The 27,992-nt window shown below is 39.0% G+C and overlaps 1 protein-coding gene across 2 annotated transcripts in view; it reads right to left on the reverse strand.

Moving 5' to 3' along the window:
* Positions 1-27,992, reverse strand: part of LOC140518104 (UPF0461 protein C5orf24 homolog) — a 52,241-nt gene that overhangs the window by 10,440 nt on the left and 13,809 nt on the right. The window contains exons 1-2 of one of the 2 annotated variants that reach the window (XM_072629909.1): positions 7,387-7,531; positions 2,081-2,565 (exon numbers count right to left, since the gene is read on the reverse strand). In XM_072629909.1, the coding sequence (XP_072486010.1) occupies positions 2,081-2,565; positions 7,387-7,516 (615 nt within the window). In that variant the 5' untranslated portion in view covers positions 7,517-7,531. Of the gene's footprint in view, positions 1-2,080; positions 2,566-7,386; positions 7,532-27,992 lie in introns of those variants that run through there. The other variant, XM_072629908.1, reaches the window with a different exon arrangement.

The raw sequence follows: 27,992 nt of genomic DNA on the forward strand, positions 1-27,992 counted from the left end.
GGTAGAGTATGGTATCACTACTGACCCTCATAGTGGAAAATAGAAGCCACAGCCTTCAGAATTTGAGTTTACTTCAATACATGCAGCTCTTAACTTTTTTAAAAACATCAAAATAACAAAATTCTTATGCAAACTACCAGCTGACTTTCTCTGTAAAATTATAACCTTTCATATATTTAGCCTCACCAATAACTTTCATATGTTCTAAACAATTATCTTAGATAATCTTACCCACCACTATTGTTAGAAACTTGCTTTGACACAGGAAGTTAAGTATCAAGTAAATTTATTAAAGAAGAGTCCAAAGGATACGGTCCTAAGGTTCTGGCCAGAAGCGGACTCCACCCCTCTTTTGGAAAGGATGGAGTGCTGGATACAGAAGCAAGGGCATTTTTATACTGTTAGTTCAGGACAGATCCTCCCATCAGAGAACGGATTCTCCTCTAGGTCACAGTCTACACGTTTCTTACATATCTCCTTGATATGTTCCCTCCCTTTCTAACATATGAATTGTGCCTAATTTTGTGCTATCTCTCCCCCCAGGTGGAGAAGTTAATATCCACCAGGTTTATTAAGCAAACTCAGTGAAGAAAAGCTTTCTCCCAGGCACTGACCCCAACTGGTTTAAGTTTCAGGCTTGGTCCCCTTTACCAAGAACTTTGTGGTTTTCTGAAGGCTACTACCTTCTGCAGTCTGCAGGCCTCCTTATCTCACTTATTTTAGTAACTTCAGTAACGAGTAACTCTGGAAACTTAACTCTTTGTGGTCTCTCACAACTATAAACTAAATATTGGTTCTGACACCCTGTGAAAAGTAAAAAATTCCTTGCAGTTTTGTATAGTTATAATATATTTAGATGTTATTCCCCCAGGGACTAAGTTGCACAGAACAATGTCTTATAAAAATGTAAAGAATTCAGGTCTTCACTAAAGACATTCTCTTATGCCTTCTTGTGATATGTGCTCATTCTTTGGCAGATCCTACACCAAGCTAAAAATGCTTTAAATATTGGATCAATGATGAACTATATATCTGTACAGCTGATACAGAAAGGCTCATCACTAGATGGCTGGCTAACAGATAATTAATACTTCAACATAGTAATTCATGAAAACCATTTACTAATAATGTAAAGGGGTTATAATTATGGCTCTTTTGTAATATTGAATATTTCAAAAAATTCTGAGTAGTAGTCAGCTTGGAAGAGAGCAGCATACTTATTCCCATTATAATTCTGACACTGACAAACTATCCATAATTTTGAACAGATGGCTCATGATACAGTGAAAGGGAGATGTGTCCAAGGATACTGAGGCAAATCCTAGCTTTGCCATTTAGCTGTGTCATCTTGGGCAAGTTAACTAACCTCTCTAGGCCTCAGCTTTTTCTTTTTTAAAATAAAAGTGTTAGATTTGACCTCTATACTTAATACAATACTATCTCCCCTTGTTCTGCCTTAAAGTGACAGATTCAAGAGAATAGGGGACTTTGTGTGTGTGTTCTCTTCATTTAACTGCTTCCCACCAACATAATTCAGGTTCAATTAAGATGCTTCAATTCAAGAAGCTTTAATCCTTCCTTCTTTATACATATACAGGTGCAATTATCAAACACTCACTACACTTAGAAATAAAGAATAAAGCATATTCTTCATGAGTACAAGTCAAGTAAAAAGAGTAGGGGGGGAGGAGGAGCAAACCAGAAGTTAGAAATGATATGCTAAGTACTTAAAAAAATTCCCAATGGTCTTTTGAGGCAAAACGCCTTCCACATCCAGAGAAAGAACTATGGAATTCAATCGCAGAATGGGGCAGATCATTTTCTTTTGTATTACATTTTGCTTTGTTACATGATTTCTCCCATTCATTTTAATTCTTCCACACAGCATGACTATAGTGAAAATGAATTTAATAGGAATGTATGTGTAGAACCTATATAAAACTGTATGCCATCGAGGAGAGGGAGGGGGGAGGTAATGGGGAAGTAGGGGGAGAAAATCTAAATTATATGGTAGTGATTGGAGAACACCAAAAATAAATAAAATTAATTTAAAAAAAATTTTAAATGATATGCTACTTACCTGTGAAACATTTAGAATTTGCAAAGTGAAACTTTCTAAACCAGTAACATTTCTCTCCTCACAATTCACCTTGGGGGTCTTTACACTCTCTGTACTATTAGAATCCTCTTTAGGTGGTAGACTTGTGGGCACAGCTTCAAGAACCACATTATATTCTTCTCCTTTATCAGGAACATTTGCCCCAGATGTAATAAGAGAAAAAAGACTCTCTCGGATATTGCATTTAGAGCCTTCGACCCCAGCATCACAACTGTCAGCGTTGAGGTCGGAAATGTGTCTGTCTTTCACTTCTCCTGGAATCACAGACATTAAATGATCACCATTCACTTCATTTTCCAGGGTTGCATAAGTTATTTTACCAGTGTTATACTGGTCTGTCTGCCCAAGTTCAAGTTCTTCATTACTTAAATGAACAGCATCTGGACTGAGAGGTAGTTCAGTTTCAGTGTGTCCCTGTTGTTCAGACAATGGGTCTTCACCTTCCTCTGTAACAACAAAAAAGGTATATCTGTAACGAAAATGTAATTCAAAGTAAATGAGTTCCATATGTTAATATTTGTCATAGTGGACGGAGCACTAAACTTGGAGTCATGGAGACCTAAGTTCAAATCCTGCCTCAGACACTTACTAGTCATTTAACCTATCTCACTTTATTTTCTCATCTATGCAATGGAAATAATAACAGCACCTGCCTCAAAGGGTTATTTTAAGGACCAAATGAGATAATGTGTATAAAGCATTCTGCAAAACATAAAACACTGTATATAAATGTTAGTTATTACCATTACTCTTATTGTTTAGAACATTCTTCAACATATTTTTAATAGAAAATGAAATCTTACTGTCTTAAATAAGGAAAGAGGTACTGCCTCCATTAAGTTATCATAACCATTGACCCCTTCAAGGATAGAAAAAAATTAAAATGTGTATGTCATTTTGAATTTCCTGCTTCTTGTTAAGAGGACATTTCATGGCTGTCCATTGTCCAGTTAGAAAAAATATTGTTACTTAATACTTCACTATCAGTTTTAATTACATTTTTAATAGATGAAATGAAGACCAATTAAAGCATTACATTTCACAAAAACCTTTCCAAATACTCTCACAAACCTTTTGAAGGAGGCAGCGCAGTAAATATTATCTCTATTAGAAAGATGAGGAAAGTGAAAAGTTAAGTCTAGTCTAAGAGAAAGAACACTGGACAAATGGGAGATGTGTGTTGTAGTTCTAACACTAACTTGCTATGTGACATTAGACAAGCTGGACGAGCCTCTGGGCTTCAATCTTCTCATCTATAAAATGAAGACAATGGACCAAATCATCTCTAAGGTATCTTTAGCCCAAATGTTTTACATAAAGGTTGATCACTTGGGGTTATATAATAAGCAGAAAAGTTGTGCCCAGAACCCAACTCTTTGACTACTACTACAATAGGCTTTCCACTCTAGGATCATAGATCAGGAACTTATTTTTTCAGATAAGGAAACTGAAACTAAGGGATGTTAAGTGACTTATCCAAGATTACACACTGACACACATCAGAGACTGGATCTGAACCCAGGTCCACTGTGCGATCTGCCTTTTAGAACAATAAATATGTGAAAATACGGAATCTGAATTGAGGCCTCTTTAAAAGGCCTCACCTTCCTTGTCCCTATCCTTTTTACCATATCTTAGTAGCTATCCTCAACCTGCCCAGAGCCCTGTCTGACCAGACAGTAGTACTCAAGCATTCTCATCTTTTCTCTAATGTAACCAGCCTCTCGGTTCAGTGGTATCAGTTAGGTACTGGAGTCACAGAATAGTACTACTAATTTTATGTCTGACTGGAAGCCTCCCAGAGATAGCTGCATTTAAAAAAGATAGAACCTAGATCTTTAATCAGTAGAATTTAAGGCAATAAATCTTATAAATTAGTAGTTGATAACTGGCAGCAGAAATATGGAACAAGGTCCAAAGACAACAGCTGCTCCTCCTGTCCATAACTTAAAAACTTATGTTCTCCAATTATTCTATCTACTCAGAGACAAAGACAATGTTCTCTTTCCCATTCCACAGAAACACCGGGCCTATTATGAAATTCACAATATGGCAGAATGTTGAGAGTTGGAAAGGACCTCAAATGTCATTGAGTTCAACCAGCATCTGACTAAGAAATCCTCTGCCATAGAGGTGTTAAACTTGAGGGGGCAGGAATTAAAACGTAATTGGGAAACGTTAACAAAAAGATAGTACAAGACAGAAAATGCTCATTTGTGGTTTTCTTAGTTCATGTGCAGCCCACATAGATCCATTTCTATTTGAGTCTGACACCACTTTCCATCTGAAAACATCCAGTGATAGTGCATATTCTCATTATTGCTGTTCAATTATTGTTGTTCAGTGGTTTTCCTATTGTTATGGCTCATCAGTCATTTTTTTCAGTCCTCTCTCAATCTTCAAGACCCCATTTGGAGTTTTCTTGACAATGACACTGGAGTGATTTGCCATTTCCTTCTCCAACTCATTTTACAGATAAGGACACTGAGGCAAATAGGTTAAGTGACTTGCCCCAGGGTCACCCAACTAGAAAGTGTCTGAGGAAGAATCTGAAATCAGGCCCAGTTGTCTGTGTACTGAGCCATCTAGCTATCTCAGTGACTACCTACTACCTCCAAAGCAGCCTATGTAGGCAGCTTTAATTGCTAAGACATCATACTTAAACCAAATCCAACTGGCCTCTTTGCAAATTCTAACTGTTTCTGGTTCTTCCCTCTGGGTTCTAGTCCCTCTACTAGAGGAAAGTCCTTCAAATGCTCAAATATAGTTAACAGTCTTAAGTCTTTTCTCTAGCTAAACAGCAATGGTTATTTCAATTAATCCTCAAAGGGAATGAACTCCAGTCCTCCCTCCATCCAGATCACTCTCTAATGGGCAAAGCTGCAGTTATGTCAGCTTCCTTCCTAAAATCTGGGGCTCAAATAGGAACAAAATATTCCAGATGCAGTCAGACTAGGTCAAAACATAAACTATCACCCCCTTCTTTCTGTGTACACTATTCCTCTTTTGATGCAATCTATTACGATAACATTCAAGGGTTTTTTTGGCTACTGTGCCACATGGTTGACTCATTAAGTAAAGTCTTTCACAAAAACTGCTGTCTAGTTAAACCTTCCACTTTCTATGCTTAAATTGACTATTTAAACCCAATTATACATCACATTCAATTATCCTCCCTATTATTGCCTGTCTACAAAAAAAAATTCTTAAAATTAGGTTAACTCTAATTTCTGCTATAACACTTGCTTTTTCCTAAATCCAATTTTACCTTTTTCATATATGAATGATCCAAAATTTCATCAGTGTGGAAACTCTACCAACACAGATAAAACCCTCTCCATGCTTTAGGGCACTGTCTAGATTTCATGATTTGCTGTGGTTCAACAGTCCTGCTATGGTCATCCTTCTGGTGATGAGCTTCTCTGAATTCAAAAAGGCCACCCCAAAAGAAATATATACAATCTTATTATGTTAAGTGCCTTTAAATTGATGGAGCACCCAAAAATTTCATTTGAGGAAGCAAAAGGAAACCAATAAAAAAAATGTTGACCTTTCACAGCTTCTACAAATAACGTCCCATCCCTAGTACTATTTCCCAGGACTCTGATGACTAAAAATAAAATTTTAAATTCCATTTCGATAGGGGCTTAAACCTGCTTGTCCCCCTTCTGGAGTTAGAGCAGATTTTCTCTGAGAGTATTTTAGTTTACCTAAATTCCCACTGGATAGCCACTAACCATAAATAAGCACAATTCTATAGTTCTGAACCATAAACTGTTTTCGCACTTGTAGAAAATAAACTATAACTACCCAAGTTCTGGCATTCAAGTGGCAGGCACCTTCCAGTGATATTCAAAGATACTAAGGCACTGGGAGTGTGTATTCTGCCCTGGTTAAAGTGATTCTGGCTTGATTATTACAAGTGCTGAATGTTTTTACACCAAGAGACATCATGAGGACTTCATGAGTGGAGAAAGGCCTAATAGTGGAGTCAGGAACACCTTGGGATCAAGTCCTGCCTCAGTCCCATATTACCTGTGTGACCACGAGCAAGTCCTGTCATCTCTCAGTCTCAAACATTTCTCTAAAACAAAGTAACAATCTGTACAGGCGAAGGAAGTTACAGAAAAGTAACTGTATCTGCACAAGTGAAGAGTTTCTGCTGTAGGAAAAAGCGTTCCAAAGCTTACTGGCTACATGCACAGATAAAGAAAGTATCAAGAGTCTCCAAGTAATAAGGTAGTATTCAGAAGAGGCATAGATCATAGAATTTAGAGCTAGAAGAAACCAGAGATCATTTATTCCAATCCTCACCATTTTAAAGATGAGGAAAAAATGTGAACATGTACCTCAAGGGATAAGATCAGACTTACAGGTGAGAGGAACCTTAAGGGTTACCTATCCAAACTCAATTAGCCCCTCATTTTAACAATGAAGAAAGTGAAGCCTTCAAATGGATTGGGGGATCACAGACCTAGAGCTGGAAAGGATCTCAGAGGCCATCTAATCCAAATCCTTGATTTCCCGGAAAAAGAAACGGACTCCGGTACTCAAGTATTAGGAGTCAGGGCTGGGGTTTGGACTCAGCCCGTCCGGCTCCGTCCTCCGCGCTCTTTAACAGAGCTGGCCCAAGGTGGCACGGTACAAAGGTCCGAAGCCGAGCACAGGTAGGTCCTAGGACTCCAAATCCAGTACTCCGCACACCCTGCGGTGTGGAGAGGGGACAATCTGCCCACGTGGATGAATTAAGACTCGCTGCAAAGATCCAAGCCCAGGACTTACAGCCGGACCCGGACTAGTCACACGAACGGCAGCCCCTTCCCAGCTCCAGACTCTACGACCCTATTCTCAAACGCTGCCCGGCCCCAAGAGCGGCCGTGGAGACGAACTTCCCCTCGGACAGCGGCAACCACAAACGCTGTCCGCCTTTCTGGGCTTCGAAGCCCGCACACGTCGGCCGGATCCGAGGCTGGATCCGAACTCGCAGAGTGGCGGGAAGCCCGTGCCCACCTCCGACACCGGCCCCTCCTCCTCTCACTCCCGCAGGCGGACAGGGGAGGCCCTAGAGCCCTCGGTTCAAAGCCCTCTAGGGACAGGTGGAGAAACTGAGGTCGGAGAAGTGCCCCAAGCAAGCTCGGCCCCGGACTTTTCCCCCCGCCGCCCACGGGCCACGGCCCGGAGCCTAGACGGCGCAGGAGCGCAGACCCCGGGGCGGGCTGTTGAGCTCTCATCCCCAGCCCCCCGCCCAGCTCTCCGTAAGGACTTACCAACCAGGGCGCGGGTCGCAGGCCCCAGACCCCCCAGCAGCAGGGGCCACCACAGGAGGAGCCGCATGGCGGCGGCCAGGCGCAGGCGCGGCCACCACAGCCAGCCAGCGCGCAGGCGCAGCTGCGTCATAGGGATCGAAGCCAAGTTCGCCCTCCGCCCCCCCGCCCAGACAAGCGAGGGACGGGGCCGGCCGGGCAAGCGGCCATCTTGGAGCCAGCGGGCCGCGACTCCCCAGCCGCCATCTTGGGTGTGGTGGAGAGGGCGGGGAGGTTCCAGCCAGGATGAAAAGGAAAGGCAACAGGAATTTATTTAGCGTGCTCTCGGCCTGTGAGCCGGACGAAGCCCAGTCGTCTCTGCCCAGCACTAGTTATGACGGAAGCGCAAGCGCAGCGGGCCCTTCTAGGGCCGCCCTGGCCGCGAGGGGGGCGGCCTGTGGTGTGCCACGAAGAGCCCTGGTGCCCACGGATAAATAAATCACTGGCTCCGTTGGTTTAGCAGCAGGGAGGGAGACCATCACCCTGGGGACCCTGAACCCCAGAGCCTGGGATGGCCTCCAAGCCGGGGGCCAGGCAAGGCCGCCGAGGGCCGGGACCATTGTTAGAAAGGCTTGACACTAATGGGCTATCAAGGAAAATCTCAGGAAGCGGAGACTTTGGCCAAAGCCGCCCCCGCCCTCTCTTCAGGAGGAGGGAGCATGAGTACAGAAAGGAGATGAGCCAGACACCATTAATCCAAGACAGGTCCTCCCACGGGGGATGGGTGGTCACCACCTTCTCTGCATGCCCGTTACATGGGCACACTGTTGGTGTGACCCCCCAAACATGCTTTAAGACGGGACCCATGATCAGAAAATGGAGTCTGCTTATATGCGTGAGGTTCATTAAGGAAGCAGGGAAGGAAAGCCTTGCCCGGGTCGCTCTAGGTCATTTTTCTTGGCTCTTCTAGCTAGTTGTAGATTTAGTTCCTTTATCAAGAACTTTGTAATTTTCTGAAGGCCACTGTCTGTCTCCTGATTAGCTGAGTCCACCTGCAGTCTGCCTGCCTTCTTATTATCTAACATGCTCAATGACTTACTGTGGAAACTTCACTTTTGCTGTCTCACACCACTACCTCCCTCCCCTCAGGCCCAGCCTTTGGAATAGCAGAGCTTCTTAGCCCATGGTTCCCAGGCAAAGGAAAGTTCTCCCCACAGTCTGACACTGTCCAATGGTTCCATGTGATGTTATCAATGGAAATGACATTACCAAAGCAGCATGGCTGCCCCCTTTGCCCTGACAAAGGTGAGCACCCGTCCTGTGACTTGGAAACGCAAGCTACCATCTATGCCATCTCCCCATTAGACCATGAACTTGGGAGCAGGAATTGCCTTACTTGCACCCCCAGCTCCTGGGGCAGCTAGGTGGTGCAGTAGATAGAGCACCAGTGCAGGAATCAGGAGGACCCAAGTTCAAATTTCACCTCAGACACTTGACATTCACTAGCTTTGTGACCTTGGGCAAGTCACTTAACCCTAATTGCCTCATCCTGGGTCATCTCCAGTCATCCTGATGAATATCTGGTCACTGGATTGAGATGGCTCTGGAGGAGAAGTGAGGCTGGTGACCTGCACAGCCCTCCCTCACTCAAAACAAAGTCAACTGCAAGTCATGTCGTCATTTCTCTGATGGCATGGTCTTCTTTGGCAAGGAAGGACAGACACATACACCCTCAGCTCCTAATAGAGTTTTGCCCAGAATAAGTGCTTAGTAAGTGCTTTATTTGTATTCATGCATTCATTCCTGCTCACCAAATCCCCCTATTCCCCAAGGTCCCTAGAAAGCAGGCTTTCCCTGCTGCATCCAAACCTCTTTGGGGACTGGGGGCAGAAAGCTGCAGCAGAAGCCCAATCACTTCAGTCTTTAGCTCTGAGTTTTCTTCAGCAAGCAACAAACATTCAGTAAGCATATGTTGTGTGCTAAGAACAGGGGCCACAAAGACAAAAGTCAAAGTTCCTATAGTCAGGTAGCTTACCCTCTGAAGGAAACTAGAAATGAGGAAAAGAGGAGCATTCCAAGGTTGGGGAAGACCCAGGACAAAAGGGAAGTATCCCTAGATCAGTCCAGAAATAAACCCTGCCACCGATTCAAAATGGGAAGGAGTCCTAGGGAAACCATGTTTACAAAAGTTCTTCATGAAACTGGGGGAAAAAAAACTAAAATAAAAGAGGGAATTAAGTATCAAACTACTAGAATCTCAAACGATTCTTCACCTTGGAAAGAAATAAAGATGATAAAGTCAAAGTCTAAAAAACCACTAATAGAAAGAACATAGATTGGCTTGCTAAACAACAGAAGACCAAGATTTAGAATATACATCATATTCTGGGCAAATAAAAAAAACATTTTATGAGATCTGCCCCCGAAAGGAGGCATGGAACAAAAATATAAATAGATGGAAGAAGCATTTAAATAAATTCTGTTACAATAGCTAAAGAATCAAATACTGTGTTCTACCTTTAGATTTCTATGTAGATTTCTATAGGGTAACCATAACATATCCCTTGGTATTGGCAGTGCCACTTCTTGTATTCTAAAGTGTGCTATCAGTCAGTGTATTCACACACAGGTGTTGTGCAGCTACTGCTCAAATAAAAGTGTACTGTTCTTAGGTCCTTAATGCACAGTGAGGACATCTGAACTAGAGGTTATCAAGATTTTTATTCAAAAGTCCAGAATTTAAATTTGTCATTATATTTAGGATTTTCTTACATAGTGCTACATTGCTTCATGAATTACAGCACACATTCATCTCTTTTCCTATTTTCCCTACACATCTTAGTTCAAGTATCTTTTTTTCCATACTTGAAAAATCTTACTATCCTATAATGTCAAGTTTTAAGGATTGGAAGGCAGTTAGATGTCTCAGTGGATAGAGCACTGAGCCTGGAGTCAGAAAGACCTGAGTTCAAATATGACCTCAGACACTAGTTATATGATCCTAGGCAAGTCACTTAACCTCTGCTTTAATCATATGGTCCATGGGGCCACAGAGTTGGATATGACTGAACAAGAAGGAATGGACATTGATTTGTATTCTTCGGGAGAGGTAGTAACAGCTCTCTATAACTTATGGTTACTCATACTTCCCTTTATCTTCTCCACTGGTCCCCTCTTATATTTGTGTCAACTGTCAATTTAAACAAGTAGGGACCTGCAGTCAATTAAAGAGCCTGATTGTTATTTGTCCTTTATTTTCAAAAAGGACCATGACATCAGGGAGGTGATGCCATGCCATGACATGACATGCAAGTGAATTGGATTTAAGTGAGGAAGGGCTATACAAAGTCACCATCCTCACTTTCTCCTCCAGAGTCATCTGGATAGAGAAACAGATCACGACAACTAGAGATGGCCCAGGATTCAGTGAGGGACCTTGGCCTTTTCAAGCTAAGGTCTTTAACAGGTCTCAGTTTGACTGAGGCAAGGCCCATTTGATGATTAAACATTATGGGCGGATACCCCAAACTTGCACATCCTGCATTTCCTTTGAACTGTCTCAATTTTGCTTTGACCATAGAGCAGAGCACCTTCTCTGATGTGGGCACACCATTCAGTGATTCAGGTTTAGTAAGGAATGAGGCAGAGAATGGGCCTGTTTACCTAGTCAAAAAAAAAAACAACAATCCAATCTGGGAGGTGAAGACCCTCAAGGTTTCTAGGCCAAACATAAACAATTGCTATTTACATTCATTCTGAACCAATCAGGGCTCCATGACCAAATAGGGCTTGGCCTGGGACCTACTGGTGGCCAATCAATGAAAGAGAAAGATGGTTTTAAAAAGAATAAAAATAATAATTACTTTTTAGGCAAAGTTTAAAAAAAAGAGAAAAGTTTCAGGGATAAAAATTTATATTCCACATGAGCAGAGCACTCATAGGTGAGAGTGACATCCTATGTGGACAGAGGGCAGGGAAAGAAAGAGGAAGGGAGGAAGGGAGAAAAGAAGAGAGGGAGGGAGGCAGAGACGGAGGAAGGGAGGGAGGCAGAGACGGAGGAAGGCAGGGAGGTAGAGAGGGAGGGAGAGAGGAAAGAAAAGAAACCACGTTGCCCAACTGGCCATTTCCAGTTTGGTACCCAGTGGGCAGCTCCTTTTTGACTCACAGAGGTCACTGTTTGCCCTTCTTTCTCAAAGAAGACCTTGACATCAGGGAGGTGAGGCCATGACATGAAAGTGAATTGGATTTAAGTGAGGGAGGGCTGTGCAAAGTCACCAGCCTCACTTTCTCCTCCAGAGCCATCTGGGTCCAGTGGTCAGATAGAGATCAGGACTGGAGATGGTCCAGGATTGTAAGCACTCAATAAATGCTTTTTTAAAAACACTGAAATTGTAATCAATATTTATACATTTGGCCAGCAGATGGCAGAACCATTTGCCAGGGGACGATAACAACAGGACATTGCATAGATCTAAGCACAAATTCTTTCATTATTTACACCCATCTAAAGACATTCCTGAAAAATAAGCAGGTAAAGTCATGCTTTAACATTGGCTAAAATTAAATCTATGAATTATTAAAATGCTATATGCATTGAGGATTATTATACACAGGTCTAAAACAGGTCTAAGTCACATATATATAGTCTATGATTATAATTATCTAACATAAAGCTATGTCAACAAGGATTTTCTTAATTGAAAGTATTAAATAATATTAGAAAAAAGAAAGAATAACAAGCTATTTGATAACTACATACCAGGCATGTGCTAGGCAACTTTTAATAGGATGTACACAGTGAATGCACAGGTACACACACAATTGTTCTTTCATTTGTCTCTTTTCTTAGGTTTTGATATGATGATTTTGAAATGGGCTCTTTTTTTAAACTTTAATGACAAAAAAATATCCAATTTGAAAATGGTTTGCATTTAGAGAAATGATTCCATTAGTCTGACTCAAGAAAAATTTGTTTTCATTCAATTCAATAGTTCCAAATATTTTTGGTTCTGAGAACCTGTTTTAACAAAAAAAAAAAACTATTAACCCCCAGGGTAATTTAATATATTCATACTATTCTTTTAGATTGATTTATTAAATGCTTACAATAAAATTGATAACTTTTACTCAAAAGAACTCCACATTAAAATTTACAGTATATGATAATAAAATATAAAATGTTATTCTACCTACAATTATAAAAAATCTAAATGTAAATTATAAAACCCTACCTACAAAATAATTACAAATATTTTACATAAAACATTCTGTAAGAATTAAAAGAAATAATCCATCAAGCCCTCATATGCTTACTATTAACTGAAATTATATCACATTAAATTTACTTTATAAGTTTTGTTGACTGTAAGTTAAATATGAAATAAGTTCCAATTTGAAATGTGTTTAACATAATATAACAATCATGAACTTAATTTTTATGCTTTTTTATTTTAGTAGAAGTTTGCAATATTTGGCCCATCACCAAAAACAACCTTAAATCTGTTTCCATTTTAAGTTTATTTCTGCATTTTGGTTTAAAATAAAAATAAAATGAATTATGCTCACCCCTACAAATGAAAATGGAACTGAAAATGGCAGAGTTTAAAAGTTCTCTTGCTGAAGATGGAAATTTATTTTTTATTTTTAGCCACCTAACTAATCAATGAAAATAGCTAACAATATAAAATATTTACTTTTATACTGGCTAATGACAAGCACTATATTAAACGATAAATGCGCTAAAAGTTCAATTGTGCACATTGCCTCTTTCTCACTGCCTATCCAACAAACTAGCATCTTTTATTTTACTGAGGCTGTGTGTCTATTATATATTTACATATTAGTATATATTTGTATATATTTTTAAAATTTTATTGTTTTGTTCCATTTTAAGTTCCAAACTGTCTCCCTCTCTCCTCACCCTGCATTAGAGAATGCTATTTAGCACAGATATATAGATATATAAAACCATACTATGCACAATTCTATTATCAGTTCTTTTTCTGAAGTGGATAACAGCTTCCTTCATTGGTCCTTTGTACTTGATTTGAGTATTTGTGATACTCAAAATAACTTAGTCATTCACAGTTAATCTTCAAACAATGCTGCTGTCACTATATACAATGTTCCCTTGGTTCTGGTCATTTCACTCTTCTTTATTTCATGCAAGTCTTTCCATGTTTTTCTAAAATCAATCTACTCATCATTTCTTACAGCATAGTAGCATTCCATCACATTCCCCATTTTTAACAAATGTCTACATATAAACTAACCTTCAAAAGGAATCTCTTTTGAAGTGACTTCACATAACAGCTACATTCTCACAGAAACTACTGATCAACTTGACCAATGTGGCCAACCAATTCATGTGAAAATCTGCCAGATATAAAAATGGTAACATAAGTGGAGAATTAAGTTTAAATAGCTTCAAGGCTTGTTTCTACAGAACATTTATGATGGTCCATGATGGTTTCAAGATGGCTTATAAAGCTCATGCCAGTATGGGCATCATTTTGAAACAGAATGGCATTTGCACTGCAATAATGCAAACACTAATAATATCTTGAATACAGAATTACACTGCTGATGAGATACACTTATATGTTAACAGAGGGGAATGAGAAAACTACTCTGATTCAGTGTACAGAATGCAAATGAAGGTAAGTACATAGGTCAAACAATTTGCTGACAGACGGTTTGCACTCAAATGATAAACCTTGTGGGAGTTTGGAAACAATTTGATAACAGATAGAGAAACGGCAAGATTGTCAGAAACTCTCAGAATTTGATGTACTTGCTGCACAAACACTAAGGTCACTGTACATGATTGTAACAGCTTCTAACTGCTGCAGAAACAAGTCTATAATGCTTCAAACATGCATGTGCTTGTCAGAGAGGAAAAACATATTTGTTGTATAACTGGACAATTATTCACTTGTTAAGGTGCCAATATAGAATTTTTAGCACAAACCCCTTGGCCCATCATCATAAATCCCCAAGGAGTTCATGAACCACTTGATCTAAATGAACAAGAAGTATCTTGTCAACACTTCTGCTATACAGTCTACATCTCATTGCTTGCCATCTTGGGGAAGGGAGGAAGAAAAAAATCTGGAACTTAAAATCTTATAAAAGTTAATGCTGAAAATTATCTTTACATGTAATTGGAAAAAATAAAATACTATCAAGTGGAAAAATGATAAATTAACAGAGACAAAAAAACTTGTATAATGATGAAAGCTTACTTTCACTACTTTAAGTATTTCATGCATGTGAGCAAGCCTTATTATCCATACTGTTATGGATAGTTTTGTTAGTAATTGTTGCAAAAAAAAATTATCACCTTAGCATCCAAAACTGGTGATAGGTTTTTCCAAACTTAACTAGACTACTCCTAAAATAAAATATACAGTCCATACTTGAAGCCTTTCTCACTTGGTAGCAACTGCTAGAGCTTTTCTCCTATAGCATAGCCTTTGAGAACCCAGAATCATCTCCATAACCACACCAGAGAAAGGCAGTGAAATAGTATGTTAGTAATGGAATTATGAAAGCTCTATATTTAAACACAAAATAAGTCTACCTTATTCCTAACATCTTACTCTCTCTTCTCTATCATTTTTTGGGGGGGAGGGGTATCTGTGATTTCAATGGTATAAGGAATTCTCTCATGAGGAAGCTCCCCCTGCCAGCATAGGCTAGCACATCTTATTCAATGTATTAGTCTTGGAGAGATGCCTAGAGCACTGAGAGATTTAATTGACCAGGGTCACAGTCAGTATGTGTCAGAGGTAGGCTGTGAATACATATCACCCTGGCTTCAAGATCAGACCTCTATCCCCTATGCCGTAATGCCTCTCCCCTGCCACATCTTAGTGGTTTGTTGTAATAGATCAGTCTTAAGGAGAAATAATCATAAAATATGATTAGATAAATATTAAATATTCCGTTCATAGCACCATCACATTAGGGAACTCAACTGAAACAAGAAGGAAACCTATTAGTCAGAAAATTATGATAATTCACAATCATCCAAATATATCTGCTTTGGAACAGAAGCACTCTGGAACAAAGAGTAAAATAAAAAATTACGCAAAATAATAAGAATTCAGATCAGTAACAAGAAATTAAAAGAACACTAAAAAGTTACCTTTTAAGGATCCAATTTCTGTATTTCTTTCTCAGGCCATATTATCTTCTCTCCATGTCCAGTCCAAGCTGGATATCAGTATAAGATTCATGAAAGCCTGATTGGTATAAACCCAAGTACACAATCTCTTAAAAAAAAAACAAACAAACAAAAACAAAACCTGGTACTTTTTCCCCTACCTATATACTAACCCCTTGCATTTGTATACCTAGGAAGACCTGGCTCAAATCTTACCTGTTATAGTGGCTGTGTCACTCTGGGTAAGTCACTTAATCTCTTAGTGCTCTAAACAACACTTTAAAACTCTTAGTCCAGGGTGGGGGACATGTGGCCTTCTAGGTCCTTGAGTGTAGCATTTTGAATGAGTCCAAGGTTTTACAGAACAAATCCTTTTACTAAGGAAATATGTTCTGTGAAGTTTGGAGTCAGTCAAAGGGTTACACATGAGGACCTAGGGGGCCACATGTGACCTCAAGACCTCAGGTTCACCACCCCTGCTCTTAGTTGCATACAAAGTTCTGGCCTGTCTTGAGACGGAGTTTCCTTGCACAGAAGTTCACCATAGTAAGAAAATCAGAAGTCCAGTCCCAGCCCTTATTCTTATATACTTTTCTTATTTCAGGCTCACAATAGTAGTATGAAGCAGACAAGACTGATCTTAACCCAATGGCAAATGAAGAATTTTTTTTAAAACCTAAACCTATGATTTCATCAACCTGTGCATTTCCAGAGTGGAAACTCCCTCCACAAACATAGATCATTAGTGTTGCCTGGAGTGTAGACAGTCAAATAACTTTCCCATGTTAGTATGCAATATCCCATAGATAGTATATGTCAGAGCACTTGAACCCAGGTCTTTCAGATTCAGAGTACTGAATCTGGTCAACAATATTTCTCTCTCAAGGAAATAAATACAGAGAAGATCCAAAGTCACACAAGGAGATAACGACAGTCACTATGCTAAGACCTAGTGAAATGTTTCACCATATCACATCATATACCCACTCCATTACCTCATCAGTCAGTAGTTATTACAACTTTCAACCCCCTTCTCTAAGATGACCAATCCTCTACTGTACTGAATAGATAGCTCTTATAAACTCTCTCAGCTCCCATGTACTCCACAACTTTAAACCCCTCTTACATCTTAACCCTTCTCCTTCATTTTAGTCCCAGAATAAAGTGGTCCATGTCCCTGCTAAGCCAAACCCCTACCCTTGGGTCCTTGAGCTTGCCCCATTATGCATTTGAACTAAATAAACCTTTGTTAGATACCTACCATGTGCTCTCTTCCTCTTTTTACTTACCATATCCAACAAGTTGTCAAGTCCTGTTGATTCCATCCCAATATTTTTTATATCAGTTCCCTTTTTTTTTTAATTTTTTGAATTTTGAATTTTTTACTTTTATTTATTTATTTATTTATTTTAATGTTCTGCAATCACTACCGAAAAACTTAGATTTTTTACCCCCTCGCCTACCCTCAGCAACTCCCTCCCTCCCCAAGACAGCATACAATTCTATACAGGATCTACATATGCTTTCCTACTGAATATTTTTTCACTATATAGTCATGCTGTGTAGGTGAACTAAAATAAATAGAAGAAATCATATGACAAATCAAAACATAATACACACACACACACACAAACATGATCTGCTACATTCTGCAAATGAATTCCATAGTTCTTTCTCTGAGTGTGGAAAGCATTTTGCCTTAGAAAACCATTGGGAATTTTTTTTTTAAGTTCTTACAATATTACGAAGTTCCAAGTCTACCAGAAAAAACTCTCACACACTGTGGTCATTGCTATGCACAAAGTTCTCCTGGTTCTGCTCCTTTCACTCAGCATCAGATCATATAAGTCCTTCCAGGCCTCTCTGAAGTCTTCTTGTTCATCATTTCTTATGGCACAATAGTATTCTATTACATTCATATACCACAACTTATTCAGCCATTCCCCAATTGATGGGCATCCCCTTGATTTCCAGTTTTTGGCCACTACAAAGAGTGCTGCTATAAATATTTTTTTACATGTGGGACCCTTTCCCATTTTTATGATCTCTTGGGGATACAGTCCTAGTAGCGATATTGCTGGGTCAAAGGGTATGCACATTTTTGTAACCCTTTGGGCATAGTTCCAAATTGTTCTCCAGAATGGTTGGATGAGCTCACAGCTCTACCAACAATGAATTAGTGTTCCAACTCTCCCACATCCTCTCCAACATTTATGATTTTCCTGTTCTGTCACGTTTGCCAGTCTTATAGGTGTGATGTGGTACCTCAGAGTTGTTTTGATTTGCATCTCTAATCAAAACTGATTTAGAGCATTTTTTCATATGATTATAGATATCTTTAATTTCTTCCTTTGAAAATTGCCTATTCATATCCTTTAACCATTTATCAATTGGGGTCAGTTCCCTTTTCTTCATTCATAGTGCCAAAACCTCAATTTAGATCCTCATTGTAATATCCTTTCCCCTATCTTTAGTCTCTCTCCTCTCTGATTTATCCTTCACATGGCTACCAAAATAATCTTCATAAAAAATGTCAATCCCCTGATCTGAATCTTTAGGGGTTTCCCTACCAACCCACTACCAACCTGGCTATGTCCTACAGGGTTCAAAAAAACTTTAACCTGGCATTTAAGGTTTTCCATGACCAAGTTCCAACTAACCTTTCCAGTTCTATTTCACATTACTTTCCTTTTGTACAATGTTCCTGCCAAACCGGACTATTGTTTATAAACTCAACATGCTATCTCTTACCTATATACATTTGTTTAGGTCATCCTCCATACCTGGAATATGCTCTTCATCTCTGCCTTTCAGAATTCTTCTATGTTTAAAGCTCAACTCTGGTACCACATCCTCCAAAAAGTTTTCCTTAATCCATCCCTGCCAAAATTGTTCTCTTCCTCTTAAACTTTTCCTTAAGTATTCTGAATTTTCCCTTTTCCCTCATTACATTTTAGCTTCCATTATAATTATCTGTATATAGAGATCCTTCTCTCCATACCCATAACCCAATCCCCCAGAACGTACGTTCAATGGGGAGCTTTTTTTTACTTTCTGAATCCCCATTCTCTATCAAGTCAATCAAGAAGCATTTATTAAGGGTTTTTTATATGCCGAGCACACTGTTAAGTGCTGAGGATAGAGAGACAAAAAAACTGTCCTTGACCTCAAAGAGTGCCCATCCTAATGGGGAGACAACATGCAAATAACTACATATTTTATATATCTGTGTATACATACATATACATATATATACACATATATGTACTATATGCGTTGTTCAGTTGTATCCAACTCTTCATGACCCCATTTGGGGTTTTCCTGGCAAAGATACAGCAATCATTTCCTTCTCCAACTCAATTTTACAGATGAGGAAACTGAGGCAAACAGGATTAAATGACTTGCCCAGGGTCACACAGCTAGTAAGTGTCTGATGCCTGCATTTGAACTCAGGTCTTCCTAACTCCTGGCCCAGCACACTATCCAATGCACCACCTAGCTACCATATAGATATAGGCATAGATATACATACAGGTATTGAAATTTATATGAATGTGTGCATATATATATACATGTTCAATATAAATGGATGGTAATTTCAAAAGAATGGTACTAGATGGGGAACATACAGAAGACTGGGAAAGGCTACCTGCAGAAGGTTAACATTTGAAATTAATCTTGGAACAAGACAGGGAAGCTAGGAAAGGGAGTATACTTGGCATGGGGGACAGTCAGTAAAAGGTCATTCAAGAGATGGAGTTTGAGGAACAGTACATAGGCCTATATAATTGGAACAAAGAGAAAAACTGAGAGGAATAAGCTGGAGATCACAGGAAGTCAATGGAGTTTGGGGAGGGGACAGGGCAGAGAAAGAGTTTTATACGGTCAGACCCGGGCTTTAGGAAAATCATTTTGGCAGCTAAATGGAGAATAAATTGGAGTCAGGAGAGATTTGGGAAACAGTGACCAACTAGGTTATTGCACTGGTCCAGGTAAGTAGTGATGAGGGCCTATACTAGAGTGGTGGCTACATAAGTGAAAAGAAATGAATAAATGAGAGATATTGTAAAGATGAGTACAAGTGAGACTATAAGACAACATTGAGGTTATAAGTTCAGGTGACTGAGAGAATGGGAATGACCTCAACAGTACTAGCAATGTTGTGGGGGGTAGGGTAGGGATTTAGCAGAAAACATAATAGGTTGTTTTGAACAAGTTGAGTATGAGATAACTGACATCCCTTTAAGACATACAAAAAGCAGTTAGTGATATAAGGATGGGGGTCAGGAGAGAGATATGGAAATCTTCCACACAGAGAAGAAAACTGAATCAATGGAAGCTAACAAAATGAAAAGAGAGTCCAGAGTCACTAACCCATCACTGGTAGGTATAACCTAGATGAAGTCAGGTATAAGAGAAACAGGAGGGAGTAGTATCATGAAAACCTACAGAGTAACCAAAAAAGTGATCAACTGTGCCAAAATGCTACAAAGAGATCAAAGAGCATCGGAAGTGAGAAAAGGACATTGGCTTTGGCAATTAAGAGATTATTTATAACTTTTGAAAGTACTATCAGTTAAACGCTGAATTCAGAAACCAGAATGAAAAGGGTGTAGAAGCAAGAGGTGTGGAGGGACCTAGCTGGTAAAAACAGCTTTCTCAAGGACTTCAGCTAAGAAGGGGAGGAGAGATAATAGGTCAAGATATGGTTGAAACAAGTACTTTTAAGGATGAAGGAGACTTGAGCATGTTCACAGGCAGCAAAGGAGCTAGTAGGGAGAGAGATTAAAGACAACAAAAACAAAGAGACAGACAACATATAGTGGGAACAACCTATTAGAGAAGACAGGTAGGGAAGGGATCACATATGCATGAAGAGAAACTGGCATTGGCAAGAGATGTCTCATCTTCCTATGAGATAGAAATAAAGGAGGAGATGTAGGGGGAGTCTGAATGACACAAGATGAGGAGAGAAGAGGGAGAACTTGGGAAGCTCCCTCTTTAACAAGGGGTTGAGATAGGGAAGGAAGGAGAGTATAGCCAGTCCAGGAACAATGACTTGAAAAAGAAATGAGAAGTAGAAATCATAGTGAGAATCAAGAAAAAGGTTGAGTTGTAAGGTATAAAGCTGGAACAATAAAAGATTATGATCAGATAAAGGGATTTCAGAGTTCAAAACATGAACTTATGTATTATTGCACAATCAATACAAAGACCACTTCTGTGCACACCTAAAACAAAGTGGAAAAAAAAGGATCATGGGAATTCGGTGATAATTTTGAATAGCAGGAACTCAAAGGAGAGGTTGCTGAGTGATGGTCATAACAGAAGACTCACAGTGGCAATGAGAAGCAAGGAATATACTAACCCCCATCGTGACCAGTGAATTAAGTCAAATAAACAAGCATTTATAAGCACTATGGGCCAGGCACTATGCTAAGCACTGAGAATACAAATAAAGGCAAAAACAGTCACTACCCTCAAGTAGCTAATGGCAGAAAACAACCTACAAACAACTATGTACAAACAAAATATAGAAGATAATCTCAAAGAGAGGGGATGAAGAAGGATTAAGGTGGAATAGGAAAGTTTTCTTCCAAACGTGGGATTTTAGTTAAGATGATGCCAGAAGGTAGAGACAAGGAGTGCCAGGCAAGAGGGACAGTCAGTGAAAATGCAGTCAGGAGATGGTGTGTCTTGTGTGCATGGAACACGGAAGCCAGTGTTACACGATTTTATTTGGAGTGAAGTAAAGGTAAAAGAAGACTGAAAAAGAAGCAAGGGACAAGGCTATGAAAGGCCCTAAAAGTCAAATAGCAAATTTTATATTTTATCCTGGAGAAAACAGATTCTCCGAAGTTTATTGAATAGGGGAGTAACATGGTCAGACCTGCCATTTAGAAAGATCACTTCAATAGCCAAATAGAGGATGGACTGGAGTAGGAAGAGACAAGGCAGGTGGACCACCTATAAAGTTTTTGTAATAGTCTAAGTGTGAAGTGAAGAGAGACTGCACTAAGGTGGCAGGAGTACGTGAGGGATGTTATGAAGGTAGAAATGACAGGATTTGGCAAACTGACTGAATATGGAGGGTAAGAGATGTTGAAGATGATACCTAAGTGACAAGACTGAGTGGCCTCAATGGTGGTGCCCCCAATAGTAACAGGGAAGTTTCCCTCTTTCATGAGGGAAAGATGAGTTCAGTTTAAGACAATGTTTAAGATGTCTATGGGATATCGAGTTCAAAACATCAGGAGAGAGGTTCAAGAAGGCTAAATAAATTTAAGAATCATCTGCACAGAGATGATAATTGAATCCATGGAAGTTAATGAGATTGCCAAATGAAACTGTATAAAGTGAGAAGAGAAGGGGGCCCATGACAGATCCTTGGGTAAAACATCCATGGTAAGTGGGTAAGTGTGAAGATCCCACAAAGGAGACAGACAGAAAGAAAAGTCAGGTTGGTAAGAGAATGAGGAAAAAACAGTGTCATGAAAACCTAGAGAAGAGAATATCAAGGTGATCAAGTTACAAAGAGGTCAGGAAGGTTGAGAACTGAGAAAAAGAATTAAAATTTGGTAATCGAGAGATCATTGGTAATTTTATAGAAAATAGTTTCAATCAAATGATGAGATCAGAGTTAAGAGAAAGGAAAGGAAGTGGAGGCACAAACTAGTCAGTCTTCTCAAGGAGCTTATCCACAAAAGGAAGGATATGTGTGTATGTATGTATGTATGTATTGTGTATGTATGCATGTAGAGATAGAGGATGTCTGGTGGAGGGGGGTGTACCCAATGAGAATTTTTAAAGATACAGTCATATCTTTACAACTGGGAGATACAGTTGTGGTTGTAGGCTACAGGGAAGCAGCCTGTAGACAGGGAAAAACTGAAGGTTAGTGAGAGTAAGGAAAACACAGAGGGAAATCTGCTGGATGTGGGGAAGTGAAAGTGAAAGTACTGATTAGGCATCTAGGGATGTAGCAATAGCACAAGGAAGTCAGCAGTTCTAGAATATAGGAGAAAGAAAAAGGTTTAAAATGAAAACAAACTTGTTAATTATGAATCAGATATTCCAGAAGGCATAGTGGAATAGGGAGGCAGATCTGGAGAGTGAAATTTAAGGGAAAGACTGAAGAGGAGTAAGCAAACAGGCAGGTGGTAATGAGGAACAGGATTTGTAGATCAGCTTCCAGGGGTTCAGGATTAATGGGAATGGGGAAGAGTATGAGGGGGTTAAGAGTATGCTAACCACTGAGGAATGAGAGTTCAGGTGATATATCATTAGTTGGAGAGCAGTTGGGTTGAGGGAGACAGGCTAGGGAAGTCCTCCCTGAGATAAAGGTGGTGACAGGAGGCCTCCCCCAGACATCCTCTAGAGATGGACAAGTGGCTGGGCCCATAACTGAGTAACTGAAGAGTGCAAGAATGCATTTAGGAAACTACACCGAAGTTAAAACAATTCCAAACTGTTTCATGACACAAAAACCTAGTTTTTAAAAGATATATTCCCAGGGATGCTATGTGACTGCTAATCCTGGAACAAAATCTCCAAAGGGCAATGGAGAGGCTATATTACCAGTGATTACTTGTACAAGAAGAAGTGATATAAAAGATAATACCCAGAAAATGTACGACTAGTAAAGGAGGTGGACTGGTCATGGAGTAAAAACAAAGACTGACAGTTGAGTGTTGGATACAACTTCAGGATTGTACTGGTGTCAATGGAATACCGATCCCTGGGAAAGGTTTCAGCATGCTGGATTTATGAGATAACAGATCCACTGAAAGTAAATATTTTGTTAGATACTACCAAAGATCTCCTGCTTTCCTCTTACTTCTGTTTTCAATGAAATAATGATAATAGTATCTGCAAAGCAGATAGTACCAATATCTTTATTTCTATTTTTATAGATGAGGAAACCTCAGCACAGAGAGGTTAAGTGATTTCTTCAGCAAGTATTAGAGCTGGGTCTTCAGAATAAGCATAGGACATTTTCCATAACACACCACATTGTTTCTTGTGGAAAGGAGAAATAATAGTCCTGGATGAGAGGGGTCAAAGAAAGCTAAAAAGAACATTATGCCAACAATGTGAATAAGCCAAGTGGTTCTGGGTGGTTGGTCTATTTACAAGCTATGACAGAGTGTAATTAGAAAACTGGCAGAACCATATTTGTGCACCTGCAACACCTACCTTAAATTGCTGCCTCAACTTCTTACCCCTAGGACACTTACATCGGATTATTGGGATTATATACTCTGTACCAGCCGCATCTCTCTTAATATCCCTTCACTATTTCATTAATTTTAAGAACCTAAAAAAATATCATTGAAGACCTAGATATTTTCTTCCCTAAAAGTAATCCCCTAGAAAACTTATGGATTTCTTTCGTTCACTAAAGCCCTCAAACTCAAGTAAAGGTAGAATATGTTCTTTCAAGCTGACCCATTTGCTCTGAATCTCTGTGAGGAATGGCAAGAAGACTGGTGGTCCTGGTATTCTCTACTATGAATAAATTATAATGAGCTATATCATCAGGCACTACACCTGGCATTGTACACCATCTGCACAATGAGGGCTAACAATGCCTTTAAATTATTATTACTCATTTTGTTGTATGACTAAAGGAACACAAAAGCCATTAAATAGTGCATAGCTCCCAGCTGGGCTTAAAAGTCAACACCATCATAATTTATGAATGACTTCTTACTGGATACTTCAGGATTCATGGAGAACACCCATACTAATTAGTTTTCCTTGTATGTTCCTGCTAAGAACCACCTAAGCACTTAGGAAGAGGTAGTTAGGCTTTTAACTTGATATAAACTAAAATACTCAGATGACTTATTAATCCAAATTAAAGTAAATTAAATGACTTTCAAAAATCTGAAGTGGTGTCTATGATCTGATATCTGAGCATTTACACATAAATATCCCTTTAAACAGTATAAAAAGTAGGTAATATACAACTCAGTCCTCTTCTGTCTTGATGGTCTCAACTGCTCCAACAGTTCAATTGCCTATTCAATGCTTATGCAAATTACTCTCAAATTCAGTTTTAATCTGTCTTGAATTGCATGGTCCACTGTACATTTCTCACTGGAAGACCCTTTAAGCATCTCAAGCTCACTATCTTCCCAATAGAATATGTTATCTTACACCCTAAACCCAATTCTCCAAACCTATTTCAGTTGAGGGCAACATAATCCTTTCCAATCACCTAGTTCACAATTTCAGTTTTCTTTGATTCTGCCTTTTCTCAATTCTGTCACCACGTTTCAGGGTCCCATTCTCTCCTTTCTAATAGCTCCTACCCTAGTTCCCAGCCTTCTTACCTGTTAAACTTTGCATTTGCATTTAAAGCACTTAATTATCTGGTTATCAAGCTTTTCAAATGCTTTTTACTTTTACTCACCTTTTACATGACACGTTATAGCCAAACCAGTCTACAATTTTTCTTCAAAATTCCATTTCCATGTTGCCACTACTCAGGCCAGCAACTCCACAAGAATCCTGGACTCTGCCCCTAGAACCAATCTGGGCTCAGAGTGAGCTCAATTTATCTTGCTGGGAACTAGGTCTGCACCTCAGTTCCCCGCCAACCAGCTCCAAATAAACCTTGTTCCCACAGTCATACCCCACCTTTCCATTTCTTCTTAATCTGGTATATGGAAAGATGTGGAAGCATTTGTATATTAATATTTCCATTATTCATTAATATTTCCATCATTCTTTGTGTTATTTTCCATTTTTTTTGAGTACAGTTGATAAGTATTCTGAAACAGCTAGATAGTACAAGGATAATGTTAACAGGGTCCTAAATTCAAATTCAGCCTCAGGCTAACGGTGTGGGGGTCTTCTACCTTTAGAACGTAAACTCCTTGAAGACAGATACTATCTTGTTTGCTTATATTTGCAAACCTAGATCTTAATACAGTAACTGGCACACAAAAATATTTTTAAAATGTTTTACCTATCTTTGCACAGTCCACACTCTTACCTGGAATGTACTTTACTCCTCCATTTATTAAGGCCCTACTATGTGCCAGGACACTGTACTAAATGCTTTATAAATATTATTTCTTTTGATCCTGACAACACTGTAAGATGCTATTATTATCCCCATTTTTACTGCAGAGGAAACTGAGACAGGCAGAGGTTAAGTGACTTGTCCAGGGTCAAATAGCTAGGCTGAGACCAAGTCTAAACTCAGGTCTTTCGGACTCCAGGTTCAATGCTCTATCCATTGGTCCACCTAGCTATTTCAGAATATAATCAACTACACCCAAAGAGATGAAAGCAACATAACAAAGAAAATATCAACATGCAAATGCTTCCACATGTACCAAAATACCAAATTAAGAAATAATGTAATAAACTGGGCTGACTAATCCAATATAAATAATTTTACACAAGAGGAGATAATGGTAGCAACCAATAACCTGTTGTTACTAGTGTTAACTGACAATAAAATATTCTTGATCCATAGATGGTATCATTTTAAAGCTTGCCCACACCAAGCAAGATTTTATTCTTATGTTTCATAAAACAAAATAATATTAATAGAAGACTTTTCATCTGATGCTTCTTTTTAAAAAGGAACAAAATGGTTTGGAATCTGCCCTTTACTAAAATAGTCCATTGATTAAAAAACCCACTATTAAATTACAAAGGAATCAGGTCAGCATCTGACAGGTTAAGTCATTTAACCTTTAAATGATTTAGCTATCCCAACTAGAAAATGGGCTTTAAAATTCCAGCTGATTTTCTTTACAGGATTATTGTGATGGATGAATCATTTCGCCCACTGGAGTGTGGGCTCTTGTAGGAAGGGGCCATTCATTTTTGCCTTTGTTTCCCTAGCTCCAGGTAGAGTGAGTGCCTGGAGGATGGCGGGGACCTGATACATAACTACTGATTGATATTAAAAAAAAAAAAACCAACTAATTTATAACCTAGAACCTCATGGATATTTTTAAAATGAAAAATTAACTCATAATATAAATATCACATAGTATTTTAGATCTAGGAGAATGTTTAGGAATTATTTAATCCAATTCACTCACTTTGCTAGATTGAACAAACAAACCAAAATGGACAATGAATAATAATCTTGGGAAGTGTACCAATCCTGGGAGAATCCAAATTAGAGATAAACCACTGGTAGCTCCATCTCCCGAATATATCTTTCATGAAAGCATTTAAAATTTTCTCTCTAGCAAACAGCACCATATGCGCCATTTGTCACAACTGTGAACACCACACTAGACAGCACTCTGAGAACCATCAGAAAGAATCTAGCCGGTGGTAATGTACTCTTCACCTGCTATGCATGCTAATACCTAGGAACTTTGTTCCCATCTTTTGAATACGTGACCCAAAGAAATGCATCCAATTCTGAATTATTGTCATTTACGCTACATGTAAATGGATTTTTTTTCCTGTGATTACGGATCACCACAGGTCTAAATGTTTGTGCCAATTTAAAACCTGGAGTAAATCACTTGTCCAAAGACATCAAACGTCATTTGAGTCCTAGTAACTTACAGTTCTTAATTTTTTTTTTTATCATGGCAGCATGTGGGGTTATGCAAGGAAAAACCTGTTAGTAAGTCCCACCTATGGACTGCTTAGTGCTGGTACATGACCTTCTCCATCTTAGAAAGCCACAATTTGTTGGTTTTTTGGACAGAGTTAAGATCCTTATCAGTTCCAAGTATTCATTTTCTGTATTATCTCACATACTGGATTTCTGAGAAACCTAACTGAAATTAACAGGGTAATAGTTCCTAAAATGAGAGGCCTGGAAGGACTTATATGACCTGATGCTGAGTGAAAGGAGCAGAACCAGGAGAACTTTGTGCACAGCAACGACCACAGTGTGTGAGTTTTTTCTGGTAGACTTGGAATTTTGTAATAACACAAAAACTTCTTATAAAAAAAAAAATCCCAAAGGTGGTTCTCAAGGCAAAATGCCTTCCACACTCAAGAGAAAGAAATATGGAAGTCACTCACAAAATGTAGATCATGTTTGTGTATGTGTATGTGTTTGTGTATCATGTTCTGATTTGTTATACGATTTCTTTCATTTATTTTAGTCTGACTACATAGCATGACTATAGTGAAAATATACTCAATAGGAAAGTATATGTAGAATCTATACAGAATTGTATGCAGTCGTGGGGAGGGAGGGGGGTAGTGGGGGGTAGGTGTGGGAAGGATAAAATCTCAATTGTATGGCAGTGATTGTTAAACATTAACAAATAAAAATATATATATGTATATATTTAAAAAAAAATAGTTCCTAAAATGAAAAGCCAAGAGAAATTTATCTTTAAAATACGTATTAACACAGTATGCAACAGGAATGAATAATACTATTGGCAGTGATGTACTGATATGCATACTTCTGTAGTACAAACAAAAACAGCATACCCAATCAATCATGCCCATGTACAGA

This window comes from Notamacropus eugenii, chromosome 1 (genome assembly GCF_028372415.1).
Source record: "Notamacropus eugenii isolate mMacEug1 chromosome 1, mMacEug1.pri_v2, whole genome shotgun sequence".
Taxonomy (NCBI): domain Eukaryota; kingdom Metazoa; phylum Chordata; class Mammalia; order Diprotodontia; family Macropodidae; genus Notamacropus; species Notamacropus eugenii.